Below are 19,014 nucleotides of genomic sequence, written 5' to 3'. Positions count from 1 at the left end.
CCACCCTCTCAGACAAAAAAAACAAGATTTGAGATAAACAGCGAGGCGACACACAACTGTGACGTAACGTGGTAAACATCAAAATATCGCTTGTACCTAGACTTGATTTATATCTTATATCTAGACTTGTTTTATATCTTATATCTAGACTTGATTTATATCTTATATCTAGACTTGGTTTATATCTTATATCTAGACTTGATTTATATCTTATATCTAGACTTGGTTTATATCTTATACCTAGACTTGATTTATATCTTATATCTATACTTGGTTTATATCTAATATCTAATATCGAGACTTGGTTTATATCTAATATCTTTTATCTAGACTTGGTTTATATCTTATATCTAGACTTGGTTTATATCTAATATCTAATATCGAGACTTGGTTTATATCTAATATCTTTTATCTAGACTTGGTTTATATCTTATATCTAGACTTGGTTTATATCTAATATCTTATATTTAGACTTGGTTTATATCTTATATCTAGACTTTGTTTCATCGCATTCCTTAAAAACTGAAGGGAAGCTGGACCTGTCGAGTCCATATAAAGTCTAAAGCGTGACTGCTGTGAAGGCATGCCCGTCCACGCTGTTGTGCTGGGGAGTGACAGATGGATGTTGACACTATAATGACAGCTCAATTAGACACTTTCCCCCCTCTATGCAACTGCTGTCTTAAATCAACTCATGAAGACATAATGCCTGGTTAGAATAATAATGGATCTAATATGGTCTAATCCTGGTCCCCCTGGGACAGGAGGGCCATCTGTTGCTGCCAGTGATAGTGACCACCCCCCCATCTCCCCCCCATCATACACCCCCCCCCCCCCCCCATAAGCGTGCAAAAACACAGCTGGTGGCGAAGTTAATGGACCATGACATTTAACACCCCCTTCTCTCCCAATTCAGACGCGTGCTTGTCATTGTCGCCCCCCTCTCCTCTGGAGGAGGGGGGGGGGGGCAGACAGGGTCCTCTGTGGCACGCGTCCGCTGACATGACGTTGATTAGCCAGGCGACATGAGGCACCATCTGCTAGGCTCCTCTGGGCCAGGGACAGGTCCCACAGAGGCTCTAATTGGCTCAACGTCGATTACACCCAAGAGCAGACTTATACACCCCCCCGCCTACACACAGACCAGCCTCTAACACCCCCCCGCCTACACACAGAGCAGACTTATACACCCCCCCCGCCTACACACAGAGCAGACTTATACACCCCCCCGCCTACACACAGACCAGCCTCTAACACCCCCCCCGCCTACACACAGAGCAGACTTATACACCCCCCCGCCTACACACAGAGAAGACTTATACACCCCCACGCCTACACACAGAGCAGCCTCTAACACCCCCCCGCCTACACACAGAGCAGACTTATACACCCCCCCCGCCTACACACAGAGCAGACTTATACACCCCCCCGCCTACACACAGACCAGCCTCTAACACCCCCCCCGCCTACACACAGAGCAGACTTATACACCCCCCCGCCTACACACAGAGAAGACTTATACACCCCCCCGCCTACACACAGACCAGCCTCTAACACCCCCCCGCCTACACACAGAGAAGACTTATACACCCCCCCGCCTACACACAGAGCAGCCTCTAACACCCCCCCGCCTACACACAGAGCAGACTTATACACCCCCCCGCCTACACACAGAGAAGACTTATACACCCCCCCGCCTACACACAGAGCAGACTTATACACCCCCCCGCCTACACACAGAGCAGACTTATACACCCCCCCGCCTACACACAGAGCAGCCTCTAACACCCCCCCCGCCTACACACAGAGCAGACTTATACACCCCCCCGCCTACACACAGAGCAGACTTATACACCCCCCCGCCTACACACAGAGCAGACTTATACACCCCCCCGCCTACACACAGGGCAGACTTATACACCCCCCCGCCTACACACAGACCAGCCACTAACACCCCCCCCGCCTACACACAGGGCAGACTTATACACCCCCCCGCCTACACACAGACCAGCCACTAACACCCCCCCCGCCTACACACAGGGCAGACTTATACACCCCCCCGCCTACACACAGACCAGCCTCTAACACCCCCCCCGCCTACACACAGGGCAGACTTATACACCCCCCCGCCTACACACAGAGAAGACTTATACACCCCCCCGCCTACACACAGAGCAGACTCTAACACCCCCCCGCCTACACACAGGGCAGACTTATACACCCCCCCGCCTACACACAGAGCAGACTCTAACACCCCCCCGCCTACACACAGGGCAGACTTATACACCCCCCCGCCTACACACAGACCAGCCACTAACACCCCCCCGCCTACACACAGACCAGCCACTAACACCCCCCCCGCCTACACACAGAGCAGCCTCTAACACCCCCCCGCCTACACACAGGGCAGACTTATACACCCCCCCCCGCCTACACACAGAGCAGACTTATACACCCCCACGCCTACACACAGGGGACGACCGGCTGCTTCCTGGGGGAGTCGACTACGCGTGCAAGGGTATTCATGGGTATTCATGTACAGTGCCCTCCACAATTATTGGTAAAGATGAGTAAAAAGGGTTATTACCTTATTTATTCATTAGTTATTCACCTTTTGGTGAATTTGCTTAATGTCACAATGGAAGAAAAGAGAAATCTTGAGTAAGAGAAATCTTACTCGTCTTAACCAGGGTTGTCAATAATTTAATTTTAATTGTGGTGAGCACTGTATAGTGTCTGTACAACAACATTTCACCACAAGTGTCAATGTAAACCATATATGGGGGAAGTCATTTGGTTAGTTTTAGAGAGTGAAAATAAAAGCCCCCCCAAAAAAACACAAAGCCATAAAGAAAATTAAAGCAGTGCATTCACAGTGAGTTCACACAACAGGGAGGAGGCTGTCATAATGGAAATGAGGGAGCATTATTTTACCCTTGGCCCTCTTGTTTTTAGTCTTTTTTCCAAGCACCAGGGGAGCCCCCCCTCCTACATTTCGTTGTATGGTACCTGTACTGTATTAATGACAATAAAGACCATTCATTCATTCATCAGGTGGCAAACAAGGCTGGAGGATACACATGACTGACACGTAACCTACTGAAAGACACAGCCAAGCGACTGCTGCTTGTGGTGACCTCATGACTAACACACCACACTGGCCAGCCCACACACTGCCTTGGGCCGAGGCCAGAGAGCACCCTGGGCCCGACCTTAAATACCTCCAGGTGGGTGGTACAAGTTCAACCCTCAAGTGGGATGCTGTAGGTGGATTTATGGCTTTTCGGTCATCGGTGACATCATTGATGAATCGGTGACATCATTGATGAACCGGTGACATCATTGATGAACCGGTGACATCATTGATGAACCGGTGACATCATTGATGAACCGGTGACATCATTGATGAATCGGTGACATCATTGATGAATCGGTGACATCATTGATGAACCGGTGACATCATTGATGAACCGGTGACATCATTGATGAACCGGTGCCTGGGGAGAAATGGAAACCGGAGCAGCACAGAGGGAGAGGACGGCGTGTCGTTGGGGCTGACGCACCCGGAGGTGATTAGGATGTCAGACAGCTGGCTCTCGTGGCTCTCAAAGGCCCCAGGCCTGAGCATAGATGACTTTTTCCTGCTATGACTGGTGGATAGATGATTCACTTACTTAGTCAAATGTATTTTGCTGTAAGTAAGCTTTGGATAAAGGCGTCTGCTAAATGGCCAAAAATGTCATGTAAATTGAATGTCCCCCCGAACCACTGATCTCCTAATAAGGATTAGTTCTAACTAAGGCCCTGGGTTGTCCCAGGGTTTGAGAGGTTTAGCTGGTGACAGGGGGGGGGGGGGGGTCTGGTGGTGGGGGTCTTACCTCCTCGTTAGGTGCCATGCCTCTGGTCCCCCGGTGCTCTGTGCTGTCACTCCCCAGAGCCTTGTAGTAGTCCCCAGTGCTGGGCTGCTTGTTGAAGCTCCGAGACTTCCTGTTGGAGTCGACCCGCCGCAATTTGTCCGGGTTCTCCCTGGGAGCCAATTGCTGCTTGGGAACACGAGACAGTGGGGAAGACAGGCCGTCAGCAATAATATTGTTTTGTCTGCTTTTGCACATTGTTTTGTCTGCCTCTCTATATCGTTTTTTTTTTCTTTCTCTTTCTTTCGGTCATACAACTTACATCCAACATCAAAAGCAGGGAACATATTTTGGAAAGTAATCAGACAGTGTCAGATCAGTGTTTCAAAGGTTCAGGCAAACCATTACAATGATTTTAAATTATTGTCAAATTCGTCCCTCAAAAATACATATTAATCCCCTTGCACTTAACATTTCTGGGGAAACACAGCCTTTTCGGCACTGTTGGAGGCTTTAGGGGCGGCAGATAGTCTAGAGGTTAGAGAGGCAGGTAGTCTAGAGGTTAGAGAGGCAGGTAGTCTAGAGGTTAGTGAGGCAGGTAGTCTAGAGGTTAGAGAGGCAGGTAGCCTAGAGGTTAGAGAGGCAGGTAGCCTAGAGGGTCGAGAGGCAGGTAGTCTAGAGGTTAGAGAGGCAGGTAGTCTAGAGGTTAGAGAGGCAGGTAGTCTAGAGGTTAGAGAGGCAGGTAGTCTAGAGTAGGGCTGCACGATTAATCGATTTTAAATCGAAATCGCGATTTGAAATGACGCGATTAGCTAATCGCAAAGCCTGCGATTTGCCAGCGATTAGCATAATCATAATTGCTTTGGACTTGATTAGTTGAATCAGGTGTGCTGGTGGTGGAACAGATCAAATATGTGGAGCGGCTGGGGCGCCCCGAGGAGAGGGTTGAGAAACACCACTACCCGTATGGGATACGTCATACAGCGCGTCGGATTCAACGTCAATGAACGTCAACGTCAATGAACGTCAAAAAAAAAGACACTTGTTGAGAGAAACAAAATGGTGTTGCTGTTTAAAAAAAAACATAAATAAATATGTTGTCCCAATTCATATCTTTTAAGTTCTCATCCTTGCATTAGAATTAGAGCAGTTAATAGTTTGATGGTATCATGTGGTAATGCTCTCTGAAAATATGTGATAGATAGATTCATCCAATCACCTGCCAAGTATTTTTTGAAAGTACCTGCCCTTTTCCAAACAGCTTCCAATTAAGCTTTCCTAGATGGTTGTGTGAAACAAACCACCTGAGTCAGGTTAGTAATGCTCCATCACATGTTTTAATCTGAAGCTTGATTTTAAAGCAACCCAACTTTAAAGCAACCCAATGTAAGTTTAGTTCTTTCACTCGTAGCTCGGGCTGTGGGGGTGCTAGAGGAGGGAGCCTCTAAGTCCCCTGAAGACGTACAAACAAACTGCACGTTGATACGACCTTCCTAGCCGGAGATATGGCCACACTTTACAAAAACTCCCTTTTTTTTTTTTTTTTTTTTTTTTTGCTATTGAAAAAAATAATAATCGCAAATTAATCGCAATCGCGATATCTGTCCAAATAATCGCAATTCGATTTTTTCCCCAAATCGTGCAGCCCTAGTCTAGAGGTTAGAGAGGCAGGTAGCCTAGAGGTTAGAGAGGCAGGTAGTCTAGAGGTTAGAGAGGCAGGTAGTCGAGAGGTTAGAGAGGCAGGTAGCCTAGAGGTTAGAGAGGCAGGTATTCCAGAGGTTAGAGAGGCAGGTAGTCTAGAGGTTAGAGAGGCAGGTAGTCTAGAGGTTAGAGAGGCAGGTAGCCTAGAGGTTAGAGAGGCAGGTAGTCTAGAGGTTAGAGAGGCAGGTAGTCTAGAGGTTAGAGAGGCAGGTAGTCTAGAGGTTAGAGAGGCAGGTAGCCCAGAGGTTAGAGAGGCAGGTAGTCTAGAGGTTAGAGAGGCAGGTAGCCTAGAGGTTAGAGAGGCAGGTAGTCTAGAGGTTAGAGAGGCAGGTGGTCTAGAGGTTAGAGAGGCCGGTAGCCTAGAGGTTGGAGAGGCAGGTAGTCTAGAGGTTAGAGAGACAGGTAGTCTAGAGGTTAGAGAGGCAGGTAGTCTAGAGGTTAGAAAGGCAGGTAGTCTAGTGGTTAGAGAGGCAGGTAGTCTAGAGGTTAGAGAGGCAGGTAGTCTAGAGGTTAGAGAAGCAGGTAGTCTAGAGGTTAGAGAGGCCAGCTAGCGATCGGAAGGTCGCTGGTTTGATCCCCGCCTCAGGAGGGAGCTGCATGTGAGCGGGTGACTGGAGGGTTGCTGGCATCATATCTAAGGTGCCACTGCCGTTGTGGCCTTGAGCAAGGCACTTAACCCCTAATTGCTCCAGGGGCGCTGACTATGGCGGACTATGGTTGAATACAGTTCGTTGTGCAATGACAAAGATTGAATCAAATGTAAATCTAATCTTAAGTGGATCTTTAATCTTTAATCTTTAGTGGCCAGATCTGCTCACCCATGTGACCTGATCAGAAGCAGCTTTATTTGAGCAACGCGGGAATAAAAAAGGCTTTCATCTGCCTTCGGTTAAACATACTTGTTCATTTTGCACAAAAGCCTTTGGGGTTCCAGTAAGTAAGGAGTTCACACGTGGTTCCTGTTGCAGGTAAAAGAGGCCCTGGTGACCTCACAGTGGGCTCAGTGGTCAGGGGTCAGGGGGGTCACTATCAAGGCCCCTCCATCTTGAAAGCTCTCACTTTCCAGCTCTTAGGTCTAGACATGAGACTTGAGTCCTGCGCACACACACACACCCGACACACACACGCACACACACACACACACACACACACACACACACACACACACACACACACACACCACACACACACACCACACACCACACACCCCCCCCCCCCACACACACACACACACCCCTGTGCATGCCCCATCCCTACAAGGCAGCTCAGCTGACACCAAACGTACATGTGTATGTTAACTCACAGTACCCTTGTTTGAAAGATACTTGGGACCATTCCAGGATGCAGCAAAGTAGACATTTCCATGCATCTCGTGTATCACAGCTGAAAACCTTCTAACAAGTAGAGGTATTTCCCTTATGCAAAGATGTGTATTTGCATTGTGAACTTGCCTAAAGCAGAAGTCAATAGATTTTTGTATTTTCTCATTTCAAACCAGTCTTGTCAACCTCACTCTGTGAGGTGTGAACTCTCTGCTCACTAAAAAAGTAAAAGAAAACGTGAAAAACGTGGTAACCTATGGAAAAACACCTGAGCAATTGTGAAGTGAAAATAGTGATATATTGATATATATTGTGTACTCACCGAACACTTTATTAGGAACACTATACTAATACTGGGTAGGGTCTCCCTTCGCTCTCGAAACAGCCTCAATTCTTCCACAAGATGTTGGAAACATTCCTTTGAGATTTTGGTCCATGATGACAAGATTTTTCAGGTGCACTTTCAAGCTGTGAATCTCCTGTTCTACCACATCCCAAAGATGTTCTATTGGATTCAGACCCGGTGACTGGGAAGGCCACTGAAGAACATCGAACTCGTTGTCATGTTCATGAAACCAGTTTGAGATTACTTTTGCTTTGTGACATGGTGCATTATCATGCTGGAAGTAGCCATTAGAAGATGGGTACATTGTGGTCATGGTGGGATGCACATGGTCAGCAACAATACTCAAATAGGCTGTGGCATTCAAGCCAGATGCAGGATTGCATTTGACAAGACATCTCTCTTGAAAACACACTGAGAAAGCTGTTGATAATTGTCAATGTCATCATCGTTTCATACAATTCAGACGCTTTGCCTTTCAAATCACACTGAATGAAGTGTATCAGAAGCAGCAAATATCCTCATTTCCATTTGGATGCCATTCAGGCGGTCTCAAGAGCCACAGACGCTTGCCACAGACACAAGCCACAGACGCTAGCCGCAGATGTCTGAAATCCAACTGAATGTCATCGCAGGCGGGATGTCATTGACAGATAGGTCCCAAAGGCTCTGACCTCTCTCCTTTTGTGTTGTCATGTCCCATGGACCTATCAGCCTGTTGACTCATGTCTGTGGTCAAAGAAGAAGTCCGCTGAGTGAGCACTTAGGGTGGGGAGGAGGGGCAGGTTGGTGAGGGGGGGTAACGTGAGCAGGGAAGAGCTACAGATGGTTTGATTGTCATCCGCTGGGGAGACGGGCATGGTAATAGCCAGCAGATCAGTGTACAAAGCAGTAAGACCTCCCCCACCAACAAGAACCCCCCCCCCCCCTCACACACACTGATGTCTATCAGTCTGATGTTTATATTTATTTTGTCCCTTTGCATTTTTGTGGATTTTTCTTTTTACTCTTATCTGCGGTGTGGGAAGTATCATTGTGGCTCGCATCTATTTTGCATGAATGACTAGATTACCTTATGGCGTGGGAAACATTATCAATGTGCCTCATAACCTGACCTTTTGCACCCTTCCTTATGAAAGGTGAAAGTATATCATACATTTAGATACTGTATCTATGGAGGGGGGTATGAAATATAACCCTGTTATTAAAAAGAATGACATAAAAAAAAAACTGCACAGTTGAATCAACCTCAAATGCGTTTTGTAAAATGACAAAACGATAGGGGGTCGAAAGGATATTTCTACCACGTGAAACATGTTCCATCTAGCAGCTTCTCAGGTTCTCATCATGAAGCCCAATGAAGAAGTCATCTCTGGGAACCTTTGAAGCTGTAGCGTGCAAAGTATGAAAAGTAGCAGCCACACCTCAGCAGAGTTCTGTATGTTCCTCCACCACAAAGCACAGAGCCCAAAACCCTTTTCACATCAAAGCAGAGCCTAGCCACCAACCAACCAATCAAATGATCTACCAACCAAAAATCCAGATCCATGAATTCACTAAAACACAGAAATGGACTGCCATCAAAACAACAAAACATACCCTGTGAGGCCGACGAGTCAGACAATGTCCCTCAGAAGTGGCTAAAACCGATCTCTCGCTCGCTCGCATTTTGTGGCCTTACCATTTACCTGGCTTTCCCCCTGCCTCCGTCCCTTCGGGTCTTCTTGACAGATCCTTACCAGGAGCCCAGACAGCTGCACTGAGAGCTGCACTGAGAGCTGCACTGAGAGCTGCCGTCACCAGATCTCCTCCGCGTCCCTACAGTGCGAGGTGTCACTCTACCTGCCCTCTCACTTTACCCACGGGCCTCATCAATAAAGCACCATCCATCACACCGCGGCAGCGGTGACATCACCGTCAGCACGCGGATGCCAGCCAACCACAGCGCTACACACGCACGCACACATGCACACACACACACACACACACACACACACACACACATACACACACATACACATACACATACACACACACACCAGGTGCCTCTTATGCAAAGAGCTGAGGCAGGTTCAGCCCCCACCATGGCGGGCCATACTCAAATCTCCCAGGCTTACGGATTAGAATATTACCTGGCGACTGTATTCCGATTGCCTATGAATGAAAGAGACAGCGCACGTGTTGAGGGCTATTGTCACGCATTTCCATTCTTTCTCTTTTAGAGAGATTCAATCTAAAAGCTGTCGGTCAACACACCGGGAGGTTCGAGTCTTTCACACAAAAGACACATCACCTGCCGCAAAAAACAAACACAGGCAAATGAGAAGGGGGTTGGATATTCAAGCACACCCGTACTGCGGTAAACCTGCTCTGCGGGGAAGGTACACATATCCCATAGATACACAACCAGCTCAGCACAAATGTACCCTCATTTCTGCTGCGTTTGTTAGTTAAATGGCACGTGAGGCGCAGGGAAAATGCTAGTTATTTAATTGTCCGGGTTTGATTGAATTGAACGCCGTCAAGGTGAAAACAAAATCAAACTAAATCATACCGTACAAAACCAGTACAGTGACTGGCATACGAAAGGAAATTCAAGTTAAAGGTTTAAAAAAGAGAAAAAAAAGCCCACACCGGAGTGTGACCGGTGCTGGTAGATTAGATCAGCGGTCTCCCATGGTTACCTGCCCTGTGTGTGCTCCTATAGGCCCAGGGCAGATAGTCTTTCTATGCTGCACACAGATCTTTGTCCCTGTGCTTTCTTCTCTCCTCCATCAGACACAATTAAGAGGATCTATGAGAGTGTGTGTGTGTGTGTGCGTGTGTGTGTGTGTGTGTGTTTAATAGTTAATGAGGGCACGCCCGGGGCACGTCACCTGGGTACAGTGACAGGGGAAGGGGTGCTAATTAAACCTCCCCTCGGACCCAACGGCACACACACTCCAAGGCGGGGCCATAGCAACATGGTCCGACCGCAGTTCACAACAGCTACATATCGCGTAGCTACGACCAATACCCAGCTAATAATGTGTTACAGCCACGACATTTCAATAAATTGCGTTATGGCAAAAATTCACAGTGTAGCCTACAGTATAAAAAAAATTTCACCCTGTTTGCGTGTAAACGTGTCGCACCCACAACGTGCGACGACGTGGCCAAGAGTGATTAGTGGAATTAACGTCGGGTCCGTCACGACGTCCATGAGAGGAAGCCGACGAGAGAGGGGGCCCCCGCCTTGCTAATGAGGACCCTCGTTAGCCTCGTTAGCCTAGCGAACACAATAACAACATTGTGCGGAGGAGGCCCTCTCCTCTCCTCTGCCTCCCTGCTGGGGGACGGGAGGACATTGTAACACAGTCACACACAGTGATGATTAGTGGCGCGTCAGGGAAAAAGGGCCCCCTCCCCCCTCCCCCCCCAGCTCCCTAACCCCAATAACCCTGGTTCCTAATAACCGCTGTAAATCCGTGCTGTGTCTCGCTCCGCTAACAAAGTGCTTCTTTTAAGCGACTTTTGAATGCATCAAACGCTAGTGTGTCAGCAAGGGGGCTGTCGCTTCCGTGATTTTGGGAGCTGGCAGGCTAAAACACACACACACACACACACACACACACACACACACACTCTCACCCCTAGTCATTTCTGTACAGCAGAGAAATGGTTACAATGGTTATAAAAGTAGATGTGTATGTCGATGAAATAGCCCTGTACACAGGGGTGGGGGGGGGGGGGGGGGGGTATATGAGGCCAGAGAATGAAGTCAATCCTAAACCCTGATCTGAGGTCAGCGTTGAGTTTGCCCCCTCGTGGTTAAAGATAGCAAGGCAGTAGTAATCTGATTACAGATCTGTGGCTATGGGTAACTTACTACACAGACGTATGAGGAAACAGGCCTCAGTGAACTGTCTGTGAACTGTGGACGCCATAGTAACGGCTGTTTCCGGGTTGCCGTAGTAACAGCTGTTTCCGGGTTATCACTGGCTGGATGACACAAAACTTCCTCCAATTACAAAGACAAAACAGAGATAATTGTATTTGGTGCACCTGACACAAGATCGAAAGTCAGTGCAAAACTTGATTCTCTCTCTTCAAACTAAAACAGGTCACAAGTCAGAAATCTTTTTTTTTTTACTCAAAAGTTATTTGAGTGGGGCAGTCCCACTTATATTTTTCATTTTATTGGACAAATATAGTGAAGACAGAGAGGAAAGTAAGGAGAAGAAGGGAGAGAGAGGGCATGTCAGCAGGGCATGGGCCAGATTCGAATCCATGCCGACATGGGCATATGTGTGCACTGTAGACCACTGGACCCAGGCCACAGGTCAGAAATCTTGGTGTAATTCTAGACTCCGATCTAAACTTCAACAGTCACATAAACTCAATAACTAAATCAGCCTACTATCACCTGAAAAACATAACAAGAATGAGAGGTTTCATGTCCAAACAAGACGTTGAAAAAGTCATCCATGCATTTGTTTCGAGTAGACTTGTTTATTGTAATGGTCTACTAACAGGCCTATCTAAAGGAGCTGTCCGTAGGCTGCAGCTCATCCAAAATGCCACTGCTAGGGTCCTAACAAAAACAAAGAAGTTTGAACACATTACACCAATCCTGTGATACCAGGCTACCAGTCTCTCAGAGAATTGAATTCAAAGTACCGGTACTCCTAATTGCATACAAATCACAAAATGGTCTTGGACCAAAATACATATCAGATCTCCTCCCACCCTATATTCCCGCAACGTCAGCTGAGACTAATCAGCTAATCATTCCAAGAGTGAAAACAAAACACGGTGCAGCAGCTTTCAGTCACTTTCAGCTTTCAACACTGCCACATGCTCCTGGAACAAACTTCCTGAAGAAATCAAACAGTCCCAAACCCTAAAAATATTTAAATCTAAGCTAAAAACATTTTGTTGTTTTGCAGCAGTTATGATTAAACACAAACACTTCTATCAATGTCTTTTATCCATTAACTATTGTCTTATTAAATGTTTTATCTATTTACTCCTTATATTTGCTTTTATTCATTGTCAATTAAATTGTTCTTACTATGCTCCTCTTGCTGTATTTTTTTATAATGTATGTAAAGCACTTTGAATTGCCTCTGTTGTATGAAATGTGCTGTACAAATAGCCTTGCCTTGCCTTATCACGGGGGGGGGGGCTGGCTAGGGGCCTTGTTTGATCAGCTTAACCATAAGACATCTGGGCAGGCCTCAGATCCTAAGCCCCTCACACACTCTCCCACAGGTCCCCTGTCCAGTGTCCACCTGGGCTGTGGCACTGACACCTGTGGTGGTGTCTTGGGAGAATTGCTACTCCACGCTAGCATGTTACCCACAAGGTTATCACAGGATTTGACAGGATAATAAGACGATAGCCCAATACGCCCTCTGTCATGACCTGTGAACAAATGGGGCCAATGGCATTAACTAAGGGGCGGCAGTGGCTCAGGAGGTAGAGCTGGCGTCTAATGATCGCAAGGTCCACAGTTCAGTGGTTCGAACCCCAGCTGGCCATGTGTCGAGGTGTCCTTGAGCAATGCACTGAGCCCCTAATTGCTCCAGGGTCGCCGTCATGGCCGACCCCTTGCCTAGAGCATAAAATACAAAATGTCAACAATTGACTGACAAGTTGATTGCTTGGCAATAAAACTATTATTATTATTATTATTATTATTATTATTATTATTATTATTGTTGTTATTGTTATTATTCTAACTGTGTAGACACATGTTGTACTTTAGGACACAGAAGGCGCCGTCTTCAAATAGGTTCATGACCATGATGTTATTTTCCATCATCAACGGATGTACCAGGATATACACTACTGTATAAAGCACTTTTGCTGAGCACTTTATCAGGAACACCTGTACACCTTCTCATTCATTCAGGTGGTGTAATGGTGTAGGGAACGTGTTCTTGGCACACTTTGGGCCCGTTAATACCAATCCATCATCCCTTGAATGCCACAGCCTATTTGAGTATTGTCGCTGACCATGTGCATCCCTTCATGGCCACAATGTACCCATCTTCTAACGGCTACTTCCAGCATAATTCCATCATGTCACAAAGCAAAAGTCGTCCCAAACCGGTTTCATGAACATGACAATGAGTTCAGTGTTCTTCAGTGGCCTTCCCAGTCACCAGATCTGAATCCAATAGAACACCATTGGGATGTGGTAGAACAGGAGATTCACAGCTTCAAAGTGCACCTGTGATGCAGTCATGTCATCATGGACCAGAATCTCAAAGGAATGTTTCCAACATCTTGTGGAATCAATGTCATGAAGAATTAAGGCTTTTTTTTTTTTTGGGAGCAATGGGAGGCCCTAACCCAGTATTAGTATAGTGTTCCGAAAAAAGTGTTGAGGGTGAGTGTGCAAACCAATAGACAACATTGTCAGTTAACGCCCGTTTTTCCAAAATGTAACATATTTGGGTGGGGGGGATTGAGACAGCTCACCTTGTTGGCGTCACTCTCCACGTGTCTCAGGTTGCTCTTCACCTTCAGGTACATGTCGGCCGACGGCGTCTCCTCGGGCGGGGGCCGGGGGGCCGGGTAGCTGGGCGGGGGGGGCGGCGGCGGGGGTGGGGGGAAGGCCGGAGGGGGCGGCGGGTGGGCGGAGTCAGCAGGCTCCTCCTCCCTCCTCTCGGGAGCGCTGGCCCCCACGTCTGGGTTGAGCATGTCCATGTACGCCTGCATGTCTGAGATGGCCGTCTCCGAGGCACCTGGGACCACAACAACATGGGACATTCTATTATTCTATTAGAAGAAAGAAAAAAAAAATGTGTTGCACAATCAAAATAATGAGCTATTTAAAGTGATTTCCTACAACATTCTCTACCATGGTTGAAATTGAGGACAGTGATAACTTACAGCAGTCAAGAGAGCAGTGATGATGATGATTAAGCTTGTAGCATAAATAAATGCTTAGGCTGTAACTTTTTGTTGAAAAGTTGATTTCAGTGTTTACAGAACAGAGCAGTGCTTAAAGAGATGTCAGTTGATTTCATTGTGTTTAAAGAACAGACATTCAGTTAGTGCTTAAAGAGATGTCAGTTGATTTCATTGTGTTTAAAGAACAGACATTCAGTTAGTGCTTACAGAGATGTCAGTTGATTTCATTGTGTTTAAAGAACAGACATTCAGTTAGTGCTTACAGAGATGTCAGTTGATTTCATTGTGTTTAAAGGAGTCTGACAGACTTTCATGCTTAAAGAGCAGTCATTTGATTTTGCATTTGTTTATTTTGTTTTGCACACAATCATTTGTTCGTTCATCTTTATTTATGAACAAATGTCGTTTTGCTAATATAAGTTATCCATGTATCCCTTTTTCATCCATCCTGTGGGACAGGTCGTGACTCGCGAGCTCGGGGAGCACCAAGCAGCATCCCTAGGTGCTCCTCTGAGCACTGGCCCCAAAAAGTTATGTGCACCCCTGGACATGACGACTGTAAGGAGTGGCTGTGGCTCTAGAGGTGGAGACGGCGTCTAACCACCACAAGGTCGGCAGCTCTGCGGTTCGAACCCCGGCTGTCCACGTGCGGAGGGGATTTCCTTGATATTGAGAACACTTCACTTGAAGCTCCCTGCATTCTCATGTTGCCTCATAATTCATTATTCACTATTATTATTATTATTATTATTATTATTATTATTATTATTATCATTCATTATTCATACAGCCTTAAAGTCATAGAGCATTATGAAACTTACTAGCAACAAGAGACTTGAATACGTTTTGTGTATATATATATATATTTTCTTATTCCTATAATGACTCCTAATGCTCTAAAACTAATCTATCATCAGGTGCTACGAACATGAAGGTATCATTTGTACACTGAATTAGAGGGAGCTTCAAATAAAGAGCGACTGCATTTTAAATGATTGTCAAAATCGTCTCACGTCTTTGAATGGTGGACATGGGTTTAGAATGCAGTGAACATGTTATTCCTCCCCCTACCACTAGAGAGCGGTATGCACTAGTATGGAGCCCTACTGTGTGGCACAAAAGACAGTGGAATGCAATCTGTTGGATGGAATGTTGTACCACTCTAATGAGCAGTGAAAGTACCCACGATGCATTACCCATGTAAAGATGCATTACCCATGTAAAGATGTCGCAGCACAGCACTGGAACTTCTTCTAGAAAACTCTGTGTCAATGTGGTGGAGAACATACACACGCAGTATAATACTGGACACAAGCATAGCAACAAAAAAAACACTCCAGGTGTTGCTTTCGAGTGGAAAATGAAGAAATACTATAGGCTAGGTGAGAGTTCTTCATATGTATGTGTACTGTATGTATGTACTGTATGTATGTACAGTATGTATGTATGTATGTATGTACTGTATGTACTGTATGTATATATGTATGCATGTATGTATGTATGTATGTACTGTATGTATATATGTATTGTAGGGCTGCAACTAACGATTATTTTGATAATCGATTAATCTGCCGATTATTTTTTCGATTAATCGGATACAAAAAAAAGCGGGGGGAAAAGATTTAAAAAAAAATTGGGAATAAAAAAAGATTTGTTTTGCAAATGTTATTTTATGTTTTCTAAATCAGCCAGGCCTATACATATACATGTGCAAAATGAATAAGTATTAATAAAAAATAAAAAATAATATAAATAAAAAAGGCTTTGCTACATCAAATAGGTTTAACAACAGGCCATGGACTATGGCGGTAGATTGTTTCAATAAAGTAGTTGAACTCTAGCTCAATACATGCATTGTTTTAGGTAATAAGTTTGCTTAATGTAAAGGTCAGTAACCCAAAGTCAGTGCCTCACTCTAACTCACGGGTAGCTTGGTAGGCTACCACTAGCTAACCTTTAGCTTATCACCTCTGCTCTACCACTGACGTTAGCCAGCTAGCTAAATACACTTGTCATGCAATATTGAATTCATGAATGCGAGCAAACACTCACTGGCTATCGCATTACATTACAGTAATTTAGCTGACGCTTCGCCATAACTCACACTAACGCATTTGCATGGAGAGCAGGAGACCATGGAAGGGCTGAGCCCAGCAGTACTTATATAATAAAACAATAGGAAGTTAGCTGTAACCCTCCTCTATAGAAACATAGTTAGTGTAACCCTCCTCTATAGAAACATAGTTAGTGTAACCCTCCTCTATAGAAACATAGTTAGTGTAACCCTCCTCTATAGAAACATAGTTAGTGTAACCCTCCTCTATAGAAACATAGTTAGTGTAACCCTCCTCTATAGAAACATAGTTAGTGTAACCCTCCTCTATAGAAACATAGTTAGTGTAACCCTCCTCTATAGAAACATAGTTAGTGTAACCCTCCTCTATAGAAACATAGTTAGTGTAACCCTCCTCTATAGAAACATAGTTAGTGTAACCCTCCTCTATAGAAACATAGTTAGTGCTCTGGTTCTCAGCACAGCTACGCAGACTACAGCTGGACGAGCAGCGTAGTGACAGTCAGCTAGCGGCAGCAGCGAGCTAACCCTGCTAGCTAACTCACTAGCATGTCCTGACAGCAGACAGCAGACAGCTTCACTCTCAAGGCTTTTGAGTAGCATGATTTAAATGTAGCCGCCGCGCTGGTGTAGGTACCGGATTTTTTTCCACTTTTCCGGTTCAGGTCATAGGTTCTGCCCTTTCCGGCCATAGGTAGCGCTATGATTCGCTATGATTCGCGATGCCTACACTGGCCGCAAGACAGCGTGGCGTGCGTCAACAGGAAGTAGGTTTGTTATGGAAACAAAACCCGACAAAAAAAATAAAAAAAATAATTTTAAAAAACGACGAATCGATAATGCCATTCGTCGCCAACGAATTTCATTATCGATTTTTATCGATTTAATCGATTCGTTGTTGCAGCCCTAATGTATTGTATGTATGTATGTATGTACTGTATGCCATTGATTGGATTAATATACTGTATATGATTATGGACCATTCATATACTGTATATGATTATGGACTATTCATATACTGTATATGATTACGGGCCATTCACAGGGTTCCCACAACTTCTGAAACATCAAATTCAAGCACCTTTCAAGGACTTTCAAGACTCAATTCCCTCAAATTCAAGGACCCAACACGGCATAGTTTGAGACAGATCTAGATGAGAATTTATAGAATAGGAACTATCCGCTCACAGACAACAATTAAAAAGAGAAGCTTGAATGTGTGAACACTAGATGGTCTCTTGCCTTCTCTGCCACAGCACAGCAAAACAATATATTGTGAAATATGTGTAAAGTTAAGCAAGATAGAGACTTATTTACTAGTTGACGAGCTAAGTAAACAATTTTTGAATATAGATATTTTTTGAGAGAAAGAGAGAGAGAGAGAGAGAGAGAGAGAGAGAGAGAGAGAGAGAGAGAGAGAGAGAGAGAGAGAGAGAAGGGGGGGAATTCAAGCACTTTCAATGACCCATGTCTACTTTCAAAACCTTTTAAGACCTTGATATTTGTTTCCCAAATTCACTTCCAAGGATTTCAAGGACCCGTGGGAACCCTGCATTCATATACTGTATGATTCTGGACAATTTCCCCAGACACAGATCAAGCCCAGTCCTATACTTAAAACAACTGTCAATAGAAACATCTCTATTGAAGATGCATTTTAGTGTAAGATTAGGCTCCGTCTGTGTCATGTGATGTGATGTGACTGACCGGCGGGGGGTCGTGACGGGGGCGGGCCACTCCTCTTCTCCCCGGTGCTGGACTGGCTGGAGCTGGCCGAGTCGTAGTTGGACAGGGTGCTGGAGGGGGAGCCCAGGTCAAAGTGGGCGGGCTGGGCTGAGGAGGACATGGTGTTGTTGGGGGAGGAGAGGCCTGAGTCTGGCTGCTTGTACTCCAGGTCTGCAGACGGATCCCTGGACAACACGCGATGCTCCACACTCTAGAGAAACGCACACACAGGGAAACACCAGGAGCAGGGAGAACACGTTAGAAGCTGACTCCATTTTGTTTTTGAAGGTGTTTCGATTGCATATAGGATATATATAGAAGATGAAAAGGTAATGTTGAGGTAACGTTCATCTCAGTTCACTTGAACTCCAAAGTTCAGAGTAGAGTAGAGGCCATGCACCATTTGAGGCTACGGTTTATAATGAAGTGTATTATTATTTTTAGTAGTAGTCGTGATAATATCAGACTTTGACTCTGTGACCAAACTGTGTGACACAAGAACAGATGTGTAGTGCATAGTTTCACAAAATAATGAAACATGAAAAACAACTACGAAGCGTTTAACCTTTTAAAAATGACAGGTGGAAACAATGGACTGATATCTACATATTCATTGTTGGATTCTGGAGGGGCGGGGGGTGGTGGTTGTTTAACCCCATAAAAGGTTGTGACACAGATGGTGGGTCGTAACAAACTCAGTTGTGATGATGATGCACCGCAGCTATTGCTTATCCTCTCATCACTCATTATGAAACAACACAATAAGAACATGCTCCGAGCCAACAGGTCTCCAGACAGTTTCTCCTCGCTAATGACGACTGCTGTTGACACTCTCCTCTCCGTGGCCATCACGGTGAAACCCTTGAGTGGCCTGGGAAACCATAGCACCTCCGTTGGGAATCCACCGGGTGTGTGGGAAACATGTTTCCCCCCCTCTCCCTCTCTCTCCCCTGGGGGAAGTGGGTAAATTTACTCCCAGGCTGCAGGAGGAAGGCAGAAGGCCGCGGCTTGTTGATCAGCTGTTGACTTCTGTAATTAAGCTCCTGTAATGAGGACCATAATGCAACTGGTCTGTCGGTCTCTGTCTCTGGA

At 45.6% G+C, this 19,014-nt stretch overlaps 1 protein-coding gene across 1 annotated transcript in view; it reads right to left on the bottom strand.

The window, feature by feature from the left end:
* Nucleotides 1-19,014, bottom strand: part of espn (espin) — an 80,977-nt gene that overhangs the window by 32,311 nt on the left and 29,652 nt on the right. Inside the window, exons 6-8 of the mRNA XM_080533631.1 lie at nt 17,905-18,133; nt 13,689-13,954; nt 3,879-4,040 (exon numbers count right to left, since the gene is read on the bottom strand). Of these exons, the coding sequence (XP_080389757.1) occupies nt 3,879-4,040; nt 13,689-13,954; nt 17,905-18,133 (657 nt within the window). The remainder of the gene's footprint in view (nt 1-3,878; nt 4,041-13,688; nt 13,955-17,904; nt 18,134-19,014) is intronic.

This window comes from Nansenia antarctica (genome assembly GCF_963989245.1).
Source record: "Nansenia antarctica genome assembly, chromosome: 6".
Taxonomy (NCBI): domain Eukaryota; kingdom Metazoa; phylum Chordata; class Actinopteri; order Argentiniformes; family Microstomatidae; genus Nansenia; species Nansenia antarctica.
Note: the sequence above shows the minus strand (reverse complement) of the source record. Positions and strands in the feature narration are given on the sequence as shown.